Source organism: Dermacentor variabilis, chromosome 10 (assembly GCF_050947875.1).
Source record: "Dermacentor variabilis isolate Ectoservices chromosome 10, ASM5094787v1, whole genome shotgun sequence".
Taxonomy (NCBI): Eukaryota; Metazoa; Arthropoda; class Arachnida; order Ixodida; family Ixodidae; genus Dermacentor; species Dermacentor variabilis.
In genome coordinates this window covers 21369468-21387858 of record NC_134577.1, presented here as the reverse complement: position 1 = coordinate 21387858, position 18391 = coordinate 21369468, and the positions used below count along the sequence as shown (strand labels likewise).

General features: G+C 46.7%; 1 protein-coding gene across 2 annotated transcripts in view; it reads left to right on the top strand.

Annotated features, from left to right (window-relative positions):
- LOC142560111 (uncharacterized) overlaps nt 1–18391 on the top strand; it is a 185600-nt gene that overhangs the window by 139476 nt on the left and 27733 nt on the right. For both annotated transcript variants that reach the window (XM_075671931.1, XM_075671932.1), the window contains 2 exons: nt 5795–5860; nt 14821–14892. In XM_075671931.1, the coding sequence (XP_075528046.1) occupies nt 5795–5860; nt 14821–14892 (138 nt within the window). The remainder of the gene's footprint in view (nt 1–5794; nt 5861–14820; nt 14893–18391) is intronic.

Sequence of the window (18391 nt, the reverse complement as noted above, 5' to 3'; positions counted from 1 at the left end):
TTGTGTGTGGCGCCTTCGTCGTGACGACCCTTTTGTGACTTGGCTATGACTCCGCACGGCTCACAAAAGACTCGTTCCTTCCCACTCTCTCTCTCTATCTGTCTCTATATGTCCTTATATACGTGCAGCACAGTAGTTGAGCGTAGGAAAAACAGAAAAAGTGTGATTGGGAGGAGGGTATACGGGGTATTTTGAATGCACAAAGTAATCGACTTGAGGCGTCTATTCAAAAGCTCATGGACGCATGCAGTGCCTCGTGCTTCTTGGGATTCAAGTGACGTTTCGAATGCGCAAGCCTCTCGGATAAACTGCCACAAGGCTGCATCCACTTGCGTTTCCGCTACGATGTCTCCCAGTGTAACAAAAGCATTTCCTTGAAATTCGGTATTAGTCCGTGACCCGGTCGCACTCTTGCGTTGTGTGCGGTTCGTGTCCACGACCCTCAAGTTTGCGACTCGAGTGATTAAAGTGTGCAGTGTTCCTATCTCTATTTCTTTGTGCTGACTGCACAGAGTCGCAGGGTCTTTCAAGCTGTGGCTGCACTGCAGTGAACTTGACAGACCGAGCGTATACATCGCTAAGCTGCCGGCATGTGCTAAACCTCCCCGCGGAGCTTCAATGTGGGACGTCAGGCTCAAGCGGGGGGAGAATAATTAGCATCCACCGGAAAGACGCAGGAGCCGCCGCCGTGCGACCCGGTGGGGTGAAAGTTGTTCGACTGCGTTCCAATGCCTCGATGTGGGTCGCCACGGGCATAACCTTGCGTCCCCGGCTCCGAGACAGGGAGCTAATTGCCGATAATTGCAAATTATGCGTATGCGGGTGCAACTCGAGACGGGGCTAACCCATCCGCTGGCGGCCGTGTTTCAACGCTTCGGGGTTGCGCGTTGTCATTGTCTGATCTTTAATTGCCATCGGGCGGTGGATGCCTTCGCCTTGTTTGCTGGGTAGCTTCTACCACGCTGGTATTTCGTCGTTGTTAATGTACGGTCAGCCGTTCATCGAGGCCCGATCACTTTGTGTCGCTTGTGCCGGTGGTGGGATACTGTCACAGGACCTACTCCCACACGGTGGCCTGTTTGTATTGTCCGTAACGCGAGACGCGTATTGATAAGAGTGCATAGACAGGAGCAGCCAGGTGTACTTTCACCGATTAAGAACTCTATCCGTTCGTCAAAGAATGACGCCCCATTGAAGTAGATGTGGGACGGTCTCATCTCTGAAGGTTCAACAAACAGGTCTGAATGGCCTTACTGTAAGCCTGCGACAGCTGCACGCAGTGCGACCGTCATCCTTCTTGTGCCTTCTGCTGCATCGGAGTCACCACGACCCGATTCGTTAATCAGCTGCCACCAAGACCTCGTCTACTGTCGCACTCCCATGCCAGACCGCCGAAGCAAATCGCACGCAGCCTCAGACTTTGCCCTTTCGACCTGTGCCGCACTCGCTCACTCATGGATTGTAAAGTTCTGTATATACCTGCATATGGTGCGCACAGTTTTCTAACAACATCCTATTTTGTACATAGTTTCTAGTACACTGTAGGGACGTACGCGCCTTCTGATGCGAAAGAAACAACGGAAAGTTACAAAGGTCCCAAGAGCAGAAAAAATGGGCGGCAACCCTTAAAACGAAAGCGAGGGCCCCCGATGTTTGCCGGATTCGACTGTCATAATAAGATGCGAGGCAGAAATGAGCCAAGTTGCCTGGCAACTTCATTTACAGTTTTGTACAGTGTATTATATAGGCCTGAAACAGGTTGCGCTCCCTCATAAGTGCAACAAGTCGCTGCGTCAACGAGGCCATTCATTTCCTGTGATGTATTCAGCGGCCAGGTAGATTGTGGAATGGGGTCTTGTGGCAAGTTCCCAGAGAACGGTGAATAATGTTTCCGAGCTTCGGACGTAGTACATGATCCCTTCTCTACGATTACGGACGGGCGAACTTTAATTTCGGCGTCCTAGTAAACGTCGAATTTATTATGCAGGCACTCGATGATCCGATCGACAGCTCCATGAGAGCTTTGGACACTCACCACGCGTTGTCGCGTTTGTAAAGGGACGATTTATCTAGTTGGCAAAAAGGCGGTGTCCGAACCCACGCCCCAGTGACGGTTTTTTCTGGATAATAGAGCCAGAACTCGAAGATTATGCTTTTGCTGATCGCATACAGCGAAATCGATTCAGAAGACGGAAACGACGTCATAGACGCCATGTTATAGGCGCCACCGCCTGTTGAAGGTGCTGCCTAGGCATGCTTAGCCTTAAAATGGAGCTTAAAAGTGGGTTGTTTCAAACAAGACAAAATAACTTTCTATCTGACTGATAACGCGTAGCGGCGGGTTGACAGAAGGCTCTAAGTTTACGTTGGTTTCGCGCATAAGCCTTACCCGATAACTATGCCAAAGTGTTGTGTGTTAGGTTTGTTTGTAATCTTATCTACAATGCAAAAATTACTTGCACTGTGGTCAGCAAGTCATCTGCGGAGAAAGGCGAGTATAACCTTCAACAAACGTTTTTTTTTTAAGTAGACGTAGGAGTAGCTAAAAGCTTGCGATATGTAGTCCTGTACAATCATGCGTTAATCGACGCCCTTATGCTTTGTATTGTGGACCAGTAGGTGGACCAGTAGGTGAGGAGTAGGAATTCTAAATGCCATTTAGTTTGCGGCTCTGACCGAAGTTCAGGAAACTCTCCATTACAGTGATGTTATGTTTATTAGTTTCGTTATAGCACTGTTAAGCTATTGTTTTGTTTTATTATTATTTATTTATTTTCTTGCTATATATGCCATAGAGAAACGGAGCAGTCGAGGTGCCCTATACCTGAATGTTTCCTCAGGAGCTCGTGAATTAAATATTGCTTTTATGCCGATTCCGGCTCACTACCGTACGCGGTCGCAAAGACACTGGTCATCGCTTGGCATAGATTTCATTTTCAGAAGATTCCTAGTCGTATTAGTACGACTGGAAATGAGGAAATGCTCAATCCTCGAATGTGATGGCTCATCTGCAACACTTCCAATGAAGCCAGAAGCGTTATACGTAAGCCTTGGTTGGACGCTATCTGAAGATATGGGCTTCAAGGAGCAAAATTTGCTGTGTAGAGTCTACCATACTCTACAGTTTGTGGTGAGCATAAAAATTGAGTACATTAGATACCATTCTGCACCGTTTACCACTGAACGTGGCCTATACGTACACCTCGCTTTTTTCCACCCAACAACAACAACAACAAAAAAAAAAGAACCCCCAAGTACGCCTACTGCGACACCCCAGACGCCTCTGTGGAGAACTTGCTGTTATTCTGCCCGCAACATGACGAACGGCGAATCCATTTTCGAGATAAATTGACCCACTTGCACAGAGGTGAATTCTCCATTACGAAAGTATTGGCCCATGGTCACGCCCTGCTAAAGAGAGGGGTGCCTTGACCACCCTATATGTATACGGTATTTTCTGGCAGACAGCAGTATGATTAATATTATGTTAACCGCAGATTTTTTATTAACTCTACATGAATGGAGTGTTTACTGGATGGACTACTTTTATTTCTCGCTTGGGCGGTCACACGAACACGTGGCCCGGGTTACTTGAAAACGACATTCGTGTGTTATGCGTATAGCAGTGTTTTTATTGCACAATGCACAGTTTTTTCTCTTGTTTGCAGTTATTTCTTTTAGACTACGTATATTTGTGCGTTTGTGAATACGTGTGCAATATATCTCGACTGTGTATTGTAGCAGCCTGCTCTAACGTCGCCTATATACTATCCCATCGATGTGCTGTTCTTAAACAACGACAACAAAAACGTATATAATGGAACATAATAATGCTGCGCTCTCACTATTCTCAACAAGCGGTTGTTTCGCGGTTGTGCGAACCGCGCACAACCGCGAAACAACACTTTGAGTGCACGGTGCATGACCTATAGCGTCAGTTCGCGCGGCCGTCCCATTTCCAAAGGTCTTTCCAATGTGTCAGTCAGAGGCGAGAGAGTGCGCGCACAGTTCCGAACCGGCACGTCAATTACACTCGCACACACGTTTGACGTCAATTACAATCGAAGCGGGCGCAAGCGCGTCCTGGCGGGCTTCTGTGACGCGTTACGGCGGCGATAATTTGCGAACGCTCGGCTCCACTGACAGCACTAAGCGGGAACCGCCGATTGACGGTGGCCAATAACAGCGAGGCTTGCGGTTTTCGAAAGTAGTGCGTCCGCGGCCAGCGGCATTTGCCACCGAATAGGATGTTGGCGAATGGCCCGGATGACTGACGGGCAAAACGCAGCGCTCACTGTCGGTCGGCCAACCACTCCGAGAAGTCCTAAAGGCTTATGCGGCGCCACTGGTCTAAATTGATCAGCGTTTTTTTTTTCTTACTTTTTTTTTACGTTCACCCCCTCCGTTCCCTCCCCCTCTTATTTTCTTTTTCAATTCATCATCCTCCGCTTTCTTCCTAAAGTAAATTTCAGAAGGCATCCTGTTGGTTGTACTTTGTGGTGCGACGGGTATCACCAATAGGTATGAAATTTCGCTAAGTGTAAGAGTGCGAAGATGTTGTTGTTAAAACTTTATTTAAACAGAGGTGTTCGGGCCACGTAGGCCCCTGGGCCCCCGCACGACCGTACTCCACTCAAGTGTTTATGTTCCGTAGGTCCATAACACTGGCAGATTATGAACGCATTCCTAGCGGGTAAATGCAAGCACCGGCATATATTTATATGTCCACGTGACTAAAAAAAATATATCAAACTAGATTGCAGAAAGTATAAGATATAAGCGATCAAAGCAGATGTGGATCGCTATGAGCGCTAATGTTTCTGTCTCCCTGACTGTCGAAAGTGTGCATCATCGACATCAGAGTTACGAAAGAAAATGGCGTTTATTCCTTACGGTGCCGATGCTCGATGAACAAAGAAACGCCGTGCTGGAGAGATTAGCATGATTGCAGCCGAATAAGTGGTGCTAGCCATGTGCGTTGGTCAACAAGCTATAGTTTTTCTGCTTTTTTCCCTGCCACAGCGGGGCATTTTCATGCAGATGGGTATTGGAATGAGCAATCACATATATTGATTACCAGGCAGATGCATTAAATGAGATATGTTGTACCCCATACGGCATTTGACATATTATTGTCAATGAACATTTTCAGAAATTTCGTATGTGATGGTGCACCCTTAATTGATTCATTGACTTTTATTGATTTCCAGAAAACGCGCAAATCTCATTTACTTGTTGCTACACGTCGCCTCGTATGTGATAACTTGCACGAGCACCACGTCCGGTGCTTATTTTAAAGCTGTGTTAACTGTAGATTATCTTCCTTTGATAAACTTGCCCTTCCAGCCCACTTCGTTATCGCTTCACCATCTCTGAAAATGCGATTGCAGAACGTCGGGAGAGGTAGCAGCCAGCATTTGCATTGTAATTATGACCAAGAAGTCAATGAACAGCAAACCTATAATGACTTCCCACTGTATCTGTCTAATGTATACAAATATATAGCCTTCATTTTGACCTTGATTTGCGAAGAATCGTTTGCCATTTAACTACGCAATCATTATCGTAGAAGCGTTTAAATAAAAATGAGGGCACCCTCTGTGTTTTCTATCGTTTTCTCGTTATGTTGTTGTCGTCGTCGTCGTCGTCGTCGTCGTCGTCGTCGTTGTTGTTGTTGTTGTTGTTGTTTTGCGAGAAAATAAACACCTTGCAGAAAGTCAAGTTCTAGTTTGCGTGCTTCCGCAGCTAGTAGATGTTGACTGCTTTTGGTCAATCCTCCTTTCCGCAATCGCAGGTTCCTATTGGACCCAAGGGCCGCGTCATCAAGGACTGCGAGTGGAGGTATAGACACGCAAACGTGGTAAGTACGCCACCTGTTTCCCTCTTTCCGCTACTATCAAGACTAATCATTGCATTTCTGCACGAACGATTCAGATGTGTCACTGCACACGTATCGCTTCCACTCGCGGTAAAGGCCGGATCTTGTGTGGTGTCTCGTTTTCTTGAGGTGGAGCTGTTTGTTCCCTTTGTGCCTTTAGCTGTGGCGTCGGTTTTCAGTTGCAGATTTTATGGGCGCTTAGCTGACTTAGAGTTATTTTGATGTGCGCTATATCCCGCTTATGACGTAAGCTTTCCGAGGTACCGTTTGTAATGTGTTGTTGTTGTTGTTGTTTGTTGTTTATGAACTGCGACAGTGAAATTTGGCTAGGTGAGAGCCCGCTATCCCAGAATCGTAGCTCAACAACACAAGAAGCACTGGAGACGAGAACAATATAAATATATTTAAAAAAATGAAATTATCGCAAGCTTTGGTCATCGCTTATAAAGTAAACACACTACATGCCCTCTACAAACATAGCAAGAACTTGGCATAAAGCTGCAAATTTATGCAAATCATCGTTAATGGAGAGTCGCCGCATGAGATCTGTCACAATCGCGAGTGTACTCTCTGTTCATGTCGAAATAGTTCGAAGCAAAGTGCGAAACAAGTCACGAGGAAAACTTATCATGATAACAAACTAATGAAAAAAAAAGAACAACGCACCAAAGCACGCAAATTGTCAGTGACACGACCAAAGTCATCATGGCGTTACCATGAGGCAAAAATTACGTCACCCAACTAGCCCTATTCACAAGAAACTGCAATGAGGTCACTGCGCGTATAGAGTCGTCAACAATTTGAGAAGTAGCTAGGAACCGGGCGACGTTTGATGCAACGGAAAATATCATTGTCGACGTGTATAGGAGTAAACAAAAACGACAATGCGGATTTGGAAAAAAAAAAGGACACAGGCATAGTCTATAGCGAACGCAGGTGATATTCTAGTGAAATTAAAAGAAATATGTGGAGAGGCGGAGTTGCGCAGGTCATATAATGCACAACGGAGATAACCGGTTGCCTACTAGAATGGCACAGTGCATGGTTTAATTATAGTGCTGCTTTAACCACGGCACAGGATGAAACCGCAGGTTCGAATCCCTGCCTTATCGGCCGCATTCCAGTGGCATCTGTAGACCGAACCTTCGGTGCATGCTGTTGCTCAATACGTGCTACATAAAAGCGTTTTTCCGAGCGTGAAAGAAGCCCGCGAATACACGCAAGGTGCTTCGACCGGCCAATTTTGCGTGCATTTGCGGACTTCTTTCACGCTCGAAAAAAACACTTTTATGTAGCACGTACTGAGCAACAGGAAGCTGTATCGGGAGATGATGATGATGATGATGATCATCATCATCATCATCATCTTTCTTGTCGCTTTACAATTTTCTCATTGACACTTTTCATCTAATCATAACGCTTGAGAAGTTGATTAACTAATTATTACTACTCATCTAACTAGGCGGAATGACACAAATAATCTGAATATCTCCAAGCGACGGAAAACAACATTACCTTGGTTCTGTCCAGCTACGTGGCATTCGCATATTTTTAAACTCTGGCTAAAGTTAGCTGGGACACCCTGCACATATAGCCGACGGAATCCGGGAACTTTCTCCGCTCATGTCTGGCCCAAATTTTCTTAGCTCGGCGCCGTATATCTTCCCCCGAGACAAAGCAGTAACTAAAGGCATTAACAGCTCTCCGTATAAAGGCGGCACGTTACGTATATATTGCAGAAGTGTGCAACGCTGGGCCAGTTGGTTAAGCACGATCGAAGGAGGTTAAAACAGCGCAAAAAAAAAAAAAACGACGACTCACAGAAGAAGACACACACACCACAGGCGCTGACTGACAATTGAAGGTTTGTTGTGGTGGAGCAATGTGAGCGAAATGGGAGCGGGAAAACAACCGGCACGTGATCACCAAGCCGTGGTCGCGCGATAAGCACGTATCACTTTACTATACTATGCTACCACGGCTTGCTGATCACGTGTCGGTTGCTCGACTTCCCCCCCCCCCCTACTTATATTGCTCCACCGCAATAAACATTCAATTGCCAGTCAGCGCCTCTGGTGTGTGTTTCTTCTTCTGTGCGTCGTCGTTTTTTGCGCCGCTTTAACCTCTTTTCATTTTATTATTCTTATTTTTTTTATCATGGGCTCCACCGCAATAGACATTTAATTGCCAGTCAGCGCCTGTGCTGTATGTTTCTTCTCTTCGTCGTCGTTTTTTGCGCTGTTTTAACCTCCTTTTATATTATTTTTTTTTTTGATCACGGGTGTATATATACTTGAACTCAACAGCACAAACAACCAGATGGTGTCCCGTTTCAGTGTCTCTACAACGTGCCGGGCAACCCTTAGTTACTGTATTCTTTCCCGCTGCGTTCCGTTTCCTGTGCCGACGTTTCGGCCCCCCTAGATCTGTTCTCCGGCACTGAGGCGGGTCGCTAAATGGGCCGCGCGCCACAGCGCCATTAGCGAAACCCACAAACACGCACGCGCACAGTCGCTGACGGTCTGCCAACAATGGCGGCGCCATTTTGCCCAGACCTACCGCTACGCCAGCGCAATTAGGACCCTGCCGCGGTTTGTTGTCGCCGCGAGATGCGTGATTGCCCTGCCGCGAGCTCTTCCCAAATCGCAGCAGGCTGTACCACATTGCTGCGCAGGGTTCGGCTATAGCCTAAGGGGCACCGATACTTCGGCGTTAGGACGCAGAGAAACCTCCTGTTCGATACCGGCCCACACGGCAGGGAGTTGAACGCAACTGAGGAGTGTATCGTCTTCATATTTGCGACTGTGCAACCATCGTTTCTATACCTCCTTCCCTTCTGTCAGAAATGCTCAGCAGCGAACCGTTCTTTAAGTTGCCTAAAGGGTTAGCGAAACTTTGCCGGGTGCGTTGTTAAATTCATAGCTTCAGTTACGAAAGCAATACTAAAGGTCTCGTAAATGACATAAATGTCAGTGGAAGGAGAGGGAGAAAATTGCTTTCGTCTTAACGCAAACGTATTTTTTAAATTTTCATCTCCGTGATTACTACCTTAGAAACAACATGCGCAGAAATGGACTTCTTTTGCAAAGTGTAAACCATTGCTTGCTTATAATTACAACGTGACTAGATCGTACCAGTTATTGTGGAGTTCACTGTACGAACGTTAGTGGCAGCTTCCAGCTCAAACGTTACTTACGAAAGTTAGCAAGAACCGTAAAACGTACCTGACAAGTTTTTCTTACGTTTTTAACTTCGTGACCTTCATAAACTGTTATAAGGGTATATATAGCGTTGCCCATGGCACGGAAATGTTCCTACACCATCTGATAAGTAGCGCATGTGCCGTTACCAATTGTTTCTCATATTTCCGTGGCTAAGCTTGAAGAGGACGAGGTCGAAGGTTCGATTCCAACAGCTGCTTGCGCATTCTGATGGAGTACGAATGCTAAAACGCTCGTGCGTCGCACTTTAGGTGTACGTATCACTCATATCAATTAAGAAGAATTTCCCATGGTGCATCCTGTAGTGCATACATTATTCGGTATATACAAAAAGCAATCAATCAAATAACCACTCGATCAGTTTTTTTCGTTTTCCTCTTTTTCGTAAGGCACGAAGTTTGACGAGGCAACGTGGTGATCATTAGAGTTTCCTGCAAAAAATCACCAGGGGCAGCTATGACAGTAGTGTCTGCGGATGCTGCAAGTGTGGGTGTTTCAGCCAGCATGAATGATTGGCAGCGCGTGTAGTCTGCCTAAACATCGTCCTTCTGGCTTCGAACGGCTTTGCAACTTTGCAGATTGATCGTCTTCAGCAAAATATTGTGTAATGGACGCAATAATTTCCAACTAATGAGCACGTGCAGCGAGGCAGTCTTGTTGCCTTGCTGTGCTTCTATCGAGTGTGTGGACATTTACAAATTTAATGCGTAATAAATAAGATCACAAGAACGTTTGAAGCCACAAGCACGGAGATTATACAAATCCACTAGCTACCCATCATTCGTATGCTGTCCGTACGACCATTGTTTCCTCTAGTAATTTTCGTAGGAACCTCTGTGCCTATAGGTCCTGGAAGTGCTGGTCCGACCACCGAAACGCACTCTGGCTGTGTGACCCAATGTCTTCTGAAAAAAAGAAAAGAAAACTCTAGCCCAGAACTTAGCACCGCTAACTTTCTAGGCATATCTGCGATAGCAAACTTAAAATGTCGTGATTGTGGTGTTTCGACAGTTGTGCACGCGTCTGTGTGTCACGGTCGACCTTGCACGTTCTCACTTATCGAAGTGACAATTCTATACCTCGTATCTCTTACAAGCTTGCAATTTCGTGCACACTACTACGTGCTCGCGTACGCTCCACATACCTCGAGAGTTTTTTTTGGTTACATACCTCTAAAGTGGGTGAAGTCCGCCTATAACGCTATAAGCAAATGTGTGACCGATGACGGGATCGAACCGGGGTCTTCCAGCACAGCAGCGCGATGCTACAACCATTGGGACACGATCGTACTCGCTGCATTTCTCTCGTGCCGTAGTCGCCTTTTGAGACGAACGGCGCCTGCGTACCCTACCAGTTTCTTGCATCCTCCCGTCCTGACAGCTATAGCGCTTTGTGAGATGGTGCGTTATAGAGCGCACTATGGGCCCGCCCATATCTTTGTCAGAGAAACGTGATGCACCCAAACTGGGTGAAGTCCACCTATAACGCATTAAAAAAAAAGTGCAGTGGATTAGAAAAGTTGAAAGCGTGTGCGCGAGCCTCCAGCCGAACCCGAAAAAAAAAAGGAAAGAAGAGAAGCTCCAGTGGCCGAACTTAGCGCACTCGTTTTTAGTCAAAGCAGGGCGAGGGCGCGCGCCGCGACGTAACGCGTCTCGTGCTACGAACCCAGAAGCCACCGGGAAGCGAGCTGCCCGCGCCTTTGTTCTTCTCCACACCTTAAAGGAGACAAACGTAACCCGAGAAAGAAAGGCGAGGGACGAAAGAACCGTTTAGAAGCGTTCTCGGAGGGGTTATGTCCTAAATGTAAGAAACGAAAACTAAACGAAATGAAAGGAGGCAGGAAGGAAACTTTAGAAAGCGCGAGCCTCGGGACTGCTATAGCGTCGTTCTAGTAAACACGCCCGTTCTTTTTGACACCTTCAGGCCTCGGCTATATGCGTGGCGATGGTGTCCCTTCTTGCGAGAAGGCGAGTGACCGTCCAACGCCTCTATATATAGAGCAATTCACCCGGTGGAGCGATGCGCCCGAGGAAAGACAGTGGGAGGGCGTCGACGTGGAGATGGACACCGGAGTATAGTCGCGGAGGAGGGGGGGGGGGGGCAAATGTGAAGCGACGAGCGTGGCCCTTTGAGCCGCCGCCGCCGCCGGCTTGAATGCGTAAGCGCGAGTGATGGTCAACAACGCCTTGCCGCTGCTGCCCAGCCGCCTGCATCGTCGGTTCAGACGACGACGCTTTTTTCTTCGCCCTGCTTTGTGTCGCCACACTATATTTAGTGGGACAGAGCGCGACCGCGCATGCACTGCTCGGCTAATACTGTGCAGTGCTGTTGGAGGTTCAGAGCTGACGTCAGCCGTGCGAGAGCTAGAGGAAGCGTTCGAATGCTTCACTGCGGCGCGTAGGCATCAGAACTGGATCTAATCGAATCAGTTGCGAAACGGCGCTCCTGTGTGGGCTCTTCTGTGGTGAATAAACGTTCTCGAGGAAAGCGCACTTTACTATCGGCCCTGTAACGTACTGTGACTACGTTTTGGAATGGAGCGAGGAATTTATTACCCTCCGCTTTGAAATGGGGTGAGAGTTATGTATCGTCAAGCTCGTTATTTTTAACCTTTACGCTGCTTTTACTGTAGGCCTCTTGAGTTAGGTGCGTTTATATCTATCAGTCACTGCCCAAACTTATATTGCCGTCGTGCCACGTTATCATCGATTCCTCCGTTTCTTTGTGTTAATCGCAAACTTGAGGCGTATGTTTGTACTGTGTCGAAACACTTTGTACTTTTGTTACCCCCCTTACTCAATGCCCCGTCAGGGGCCTGTAAGGTATTTTAAACAAAAAACAATAAACTCAATCAGTCAACAGGTTCATTTTATGAACTTATCTACTGCGTCTCCGCACTGTAATTATAAATATCACATTACTTTTCGAGGAGGCACAAATTAATCGCTTGCCGTGTGCTCGAGTGACCTGCACTGACGACTGCCCGCAGCGCAAAGCAGCTAACATTCGGCATAAATGCTGTCAAAAATCGCCACTTCGAAGTGCAAGTGTCTGCATGCGCACGTCTCTCGACGCTTGAGAAATGTTGCACGGAATTAGGGGGAGACAGTGTAGGCAGTTTCCAACACACTACCGCCGAACCGTAGACGTGTCTTTCTTTCCTTCCGAGCTCGCCACCTCTCACCTTCAAATTCGCCACGCCCCTCCCATGTACATTATACCTAACGCCGCGAGTATGCCTGACAATCTGACGTCCTTATGACGGCGAGTATCACCAGCATTCAGAGTAATATGCAGAATCGGGGGCGAACATACGGCACCAGATCCGGGTTATTGTCGTTACATACTGCGGCTACGCAATTCCGTGCACTGTAGCGATAGTTACGGTCCGTATCGGCCAGTCAGTCAGTAGTCAGAATCCACGCACGTCTAAGAGATGTGACGATGGCTTGTCCGTCGTTCGCCTGTAATCCTTCCGCGATTCTTGCATTCAGTCGGCGCGATTCGCGAGGGTATCGGTGACGTACGACGCGCAACCATTTCTTCTAGTTTTCATTCCTGGCCGGCTGGACTCACGCGGTAGCCTTTCCTGCAGTGCACCGAGTTGATGAAAGGGATACATTGGGGCTCCTGGCTGTCTTTTGTTTTCTCGGTAGCTTTGTTTCTTTTCCCAGCAGAACTTGTTCCGCACGCTCGTCAGTTCTGTCGTGTGCATGCAGCCGACGCGTGGCTCTCGAAAGCCGACAGGCGGAAAAGACAAATGCGACAGGCAGCAACGGCTGTGAACGGGTCGTCGCTGCTCGTCCAAGCTGAGAGTGCACCGATCTGCCACCGGCCTCCGCAAAGCCTGTCGGCGTGTGCACTATTTAGTCGATCTACGTGTCTCGTTCTAGATTCTTTCTTTCACTCATTGATTGTTTTCCTTCTGTCTTTCATTGTCTCATTCATTATTTCCTTCATTGTATATTGATTTATTTCATTCATTCAATATTTCTCTCATTCGTTCTCTCTCATTAAGTCATTGATTCTTTCTTTCTATCCCTCTTTCTTTCTTTCTTTCTTTCTTTCTTTCTTTCTTTCTTTCTTTCTTTCTTTCTTTCTTTCTTTCTTTCTTTCTTTCTTGACATGCATCGCTGCGGCGGTTGTCGTTACGGAACCGGCCGCTGAGGAGCAATCCTTCTGAGACCATAACGGCGACCGGCGCTTGCAAAGAGTTTCGAAAGAGCATAGCCTTATTTTCCTCTATGCAAAGCCGAGTCTGGTTCTTACGCGAGCGCAGTGCAGTAACGTATTAGCTTCCGCGGCACGATTAAAAGGACTACTGCGCCCTGCTGGGCGATGCTGTGTCTTGCCGATTATTCTCTTGGACATTTCGACGCGAGGCGGAAGCGGCGTGTCCGCGAAGCGCATGCCAGCCAAGATTATCTCCGCCTCACAGCCACACTAATCTTGGTTTTGCTTATCAGCGTTCCACGCTGCACGGTCTGCACTTACCGTTCGAAGTTACGCGTGTCAACCTTGTGTGACAGTGAAGGGGTTCGCAGTTGTTCCTGACCAAGCACCCTGTAGTCATTCACATATACCAAATGTGAAAAGGAAATATTGACATGCATGCGCTCGTAGCTTATCGCGCGGCCTTATGGAAGCGTACTTCCGTGTGGGTTTCAAAAAAGGAAGGAAATCAACTTTATTCAGGTCCTGCAGGCCACGAGAGATTTGGGCTCTCATGGAGTGGGCGTCTCCCACGACTAGCTCAATATGATTGCGTCAGCTGTTCGTCAGTTGCACTGCCCACTAAAGGGACGACCTTTTGGAAGGCACGTGATTATAGCGTTGCTGTCTGCAACTTATCTGTTTTATTTTCTTTGCGCATGGATGCATGACTTGAGTTAGGTTTGTGCTTAACTATTTATCGGTGGGGTTTTCATCAAGTCTTTCAATTGCGAGTAGCGTCGTTGTCCGTCCTCTTCTGAACACCAATATGAATCTGTGCCAACTATAGCCCAAATATCAGTTCCTTGCTAGCTCGCAACTGAAGTGGTCGTTTAGACCTTATTAACTGTTTCCAATTTGCGAACGAAAGATGCGGCTGGTATAGTCACAGGCAATTAGCCTCCTCGCAAAGCCTTTAGACGCACACATATTTTCCTTTTACTACTTAGACCTCTGATAATTCGTATGTGAGTCATAGTGAACGAGCGCCTTAACTAAACGTGAGTGTTTGCTTCCCAATGCTCCCCCTGCGGGCTTCTATATAGGGCATTGGCGTAGTGGACGACTCCGAGTTCATTTTAACCCCGTCAGGATCTCTGTCCTAATTCTGAGTCTTAATACACGGAAAATTATCGAATTCCGTCTATGTCAAAATGCAGCTGTCCTGGCCACGGATCGAACCCGAGACCTCGCGCTCAGCAACGGAACGCCGAGGCCGTGGAGCCGTCGCGGCAGGTCTAGAGACGCTTCAGTTGGGATTTCCCGTCATGCGTCACTTCGAGTGATACGAATATCTTTCAAATGTTGTTGTTGTTGTTGTTGTTGTTGTCCTGAGTGGCCGTGGCACACACCCACAGTGGGGGATTGGCCAAGAATCGGGCGGTTTAATTAGGTGCCTAAAAATAATAATGATAACAAGGGAGTTAACAATTTGGGCGTGTGAGTTTAAAAAGGCAGCGGCTGTCAGACACTTTATCTTCTTCTCTCTTTTTTTTTCTTCATCTGCAGACCGATGACGTCCTGTCTTGCAAGAAATGCGTCAAGGACTACGAACTCCGCTTTCCCCCTAGAAGACTGGACGTAAGTCACTCTTTTCTTATATTTCTACACTGCCACTATGTACGCTATGTACACGACGTACTTGCTGGATTCCACAGACACTGTGGAGTGCTCTTGTCTGTGGTATTTGTTTCCTTGCGTCCTCGTCGTTCTCGCGCTGTTTCACCTCAGTTCTAAGTATGAACCAACTAGCCCTCATCAAGATCTCACTATTGCTGGATTGCGCGCGCGCAGAATAAAAGGAAAGCGCCAGCAGTGTTGTTCCGCCAATCAGTTGGCAGAACATCGAAAAAGAAAAAGTGATTGCGAAACAGATGCGGAAACACTGCAGCTTTCCTTTAAGACGGCACAGAAAGAAACGCGTCCGCAATACAAATGAAGTTCTCACGTGTGCCGGTTATTTTTGTGTTAGCGTGCCTTTTATACTTCTACAATGTAGAGAAGTGTCCTACACATTGTGGAATGCGTGATAACCTGCCGACAGCAGTGGCCCCTCCCGAAAGAGTAGGCAGGCGTTGTGCCCCTCCTTCCCTGTTTCCTTTGTGTGCTTGTATTTTTCCATATAATAATAATAGTAATAATAATAATAATAATAATAATAATAATAATAATAATAGTCGGCCTGCAATTAATTGGTGTTTTTTTCTTGCGCAGACTGTCTTTCCTATCAATTGCAGTTGATATGCAATAAAGACTGGTTGTTAGTCAGCGCTGTGTCTGTAGTCTGTACGTAATGTCCCATCCTCTGCGCTGTTCGATTTCCTTTAAAGGAAGTGGATCAGTCGGGCCATTTCAGCATACTCATCCAATGAACAGAGCTACCAGTGTGTTGGCTCATGTTGACGATATCACAATCGCGAACGACTGGGTGTATTCCTGTTAAATGTGTATTCAGGGACGCGAAGTCAAGAACTAGCCACCAGAACTAACAAAACTTTTCGGTCGTAAGTGTTCTTTACCATTGGCATAAAATATCCTCGCTAAATATATTCGCTAATGAAATATCCAGCATCAGGATTGGCTGACATTTTCTCTTACGAGCATTTCTAGCGCAAGACGTTTATGTGACTACGTGAGCCCCGAAGAATACGTGAATGGTGGCTCGTATAGACAGTGCGTTTCGTGAGCCGCTGTTGCAGTATCTGCACGAAAACGGGCCTCCATGCTTACACGTAATTTCATCCCCAGGTTAGGCCTCGTGAGAAGCCAGGCGAATAAAAAATAAAAACAAGTATAATTTTTTGTTGATGAGCGAGTTTCCGGCGCGTGTTGAAGCCACGTGACTCAACGTACGTAGGCGCTCAGTTCTTTGTAACTTCCTACGCGTCACTGCAGTGGACGAGCAAACAGCGAAAGACTTGAATCATCTACCTGCTGAAGCGGTGCACCACTCCAGTCATTCATCGTTCAAGGCATTCATTGAATATATGACCTAAATATGCCCAACCCTAATGTAAAACCCCAAATGGGGTATTTGAGGTATGAATGAATAAATTTTAAAAAATACGGGCCCAGTTTTGTATGCGCGTCGCATGAGTCACGCGTATAAGACGCTCGTAGTGAAACCGCCATCCGTATATACGCCGAGAATAAGGTTGGTCAGGAATGTTGTCCTCTTGTGACATTTTTTGCCAAGTTAAACGAGCTCTGCCGATGCTCATGTTTGCGTCACACTTAGTGACTGACTGAAAATACGGGCTGGGGAACAAGTCGTTCGACAATATGAAATATTAATGTTCTCCAACGTTACTAAAGGTCCGTTATCTTTCTGCCTTATATAACGACGCCTTTCACGTCCCTGCTCGGACGTTTCCCGTAATTGGCTGTGACTGTGGCAGTGAAATATGCGTCATATACGAAAGCGTTTCCCGACGCACAACGTCAGGGGCACATTGCGCAAATAAAAACGGACAAAAAAAAAAGAAAGGGAAACGAGAACGGGAGCAGCACGGAGGTGAACTTGCCGTCTCCAAATTCCTGATTACGTTGACAATTGGTCAACGTAATCCTCTTGGTGAAAATAGAATCGGTAACGCGAGCGGTAAACGAAAAATCGTTGCCGATGTTGATTTGAGAAAGCACAATAATACATACCAAATGTATCTTTGCTGTAGGTAAACACGTTCAGGTTCGCGAACCACACCAAATAAGGCGAACAGCGAAGGAGGCGGCATATACAATCACATGATGCAAGTGATGCACAAGTCTGAGCTGTCCTTCGTCTTCTAGAGCCGTTTGCAAGGCACAACAACCTAACTAGCCTAACAATGCGGTTTGACGTTCCGGCCGATGAGGCGATTCGCAAAAGCTACGCGCATGCGACAGCATGTAAGCTTTAACGTTACATTGTGTGGTAATGTGAACGTCGTTAGTATAGTCTGCGATGGTGATCGCAATAAAATGACTCATGCATAGCTATTTATAGGCTGAGCGAGCGCTGGAGCGCCTCATCAATAAACAAGCTCTCCCTGCGAAAGGTTTTATGAATTATTCAAAACGCGCTGACGCATGACCTGTGTTATTCGCGTCTTGTGTCGCTATATTGCGTTCGCGTTAAAGCATGCATGTGCGATGGGACAATGGACCAAATCCATGCTACGCACTGATGCCCCAGTGATTTATAGACAACTTGGATTGTAGTTGTGGTGCCACTTGGTTGCTTTTTAACACACTTCTTCGTAGTGCCACCACAACGAAAGAATATCTGAAGTAGGAAACTGTCACGTTATCGTGAGCTTGGTAACTAATCCAAACCCACACGGATTCGAGACTATGCGCCCCTGTGTTCGCACGACGGGAACACCTGTCATGACGCCGTTTCGATACACACCGGTACGCACACAGACAAGTGGCATCATTAGTATTTTTTCCCCTATATGGTAACAAAATACTACATTTACTAAACTGAAGCACCTGAACCACTTTCGGTACGCAGAATCCTAACGTATGTAGCTTTATTTGCCCACGAAAGGTCAACATACACCGTCACGTACGATCCGCGACAAAATTGTTTTTTATTGTTTTTTATTTACCTCTCTTTTGCCAACCTCTTTGTTTTTGCAATTATGTTGTGCGCAGGTGTCGTCAGTCTTGCATAAATTTATAATGAACCTTGTTATTGTTGTACGCCATGCACCCTCCTCTCCCCTACAGCGCCTAGGCGTTTGAGGGTATGTAAAATAAATAAATAAGCGCGAAGGTGTACATAAAGAAGCCCATTTTACTTTTTTCGTCTCGCAGCTGAGACACGTAGCATGTGAATGACAGCGATCGCTCGAATTTGACTTTGCGAACGCCGCGTTGAATCCGTCGGTATAACACTCTGCAGGACTGCTCGAATATTTTGAATTTTTTTAACGGAGGACCGAATACTCAGTTATTCGATGCGTCGTATTGCTTTGATGCTTTTTTGATTCGAACCTTTTACACAAATTATTTTTATGTTCCTACTTCTTTTCAGGCGTTTTTTTTTTCTTTTTTTTAACATTCCACACTGACGCCTAGACGAATTACAAGCAGA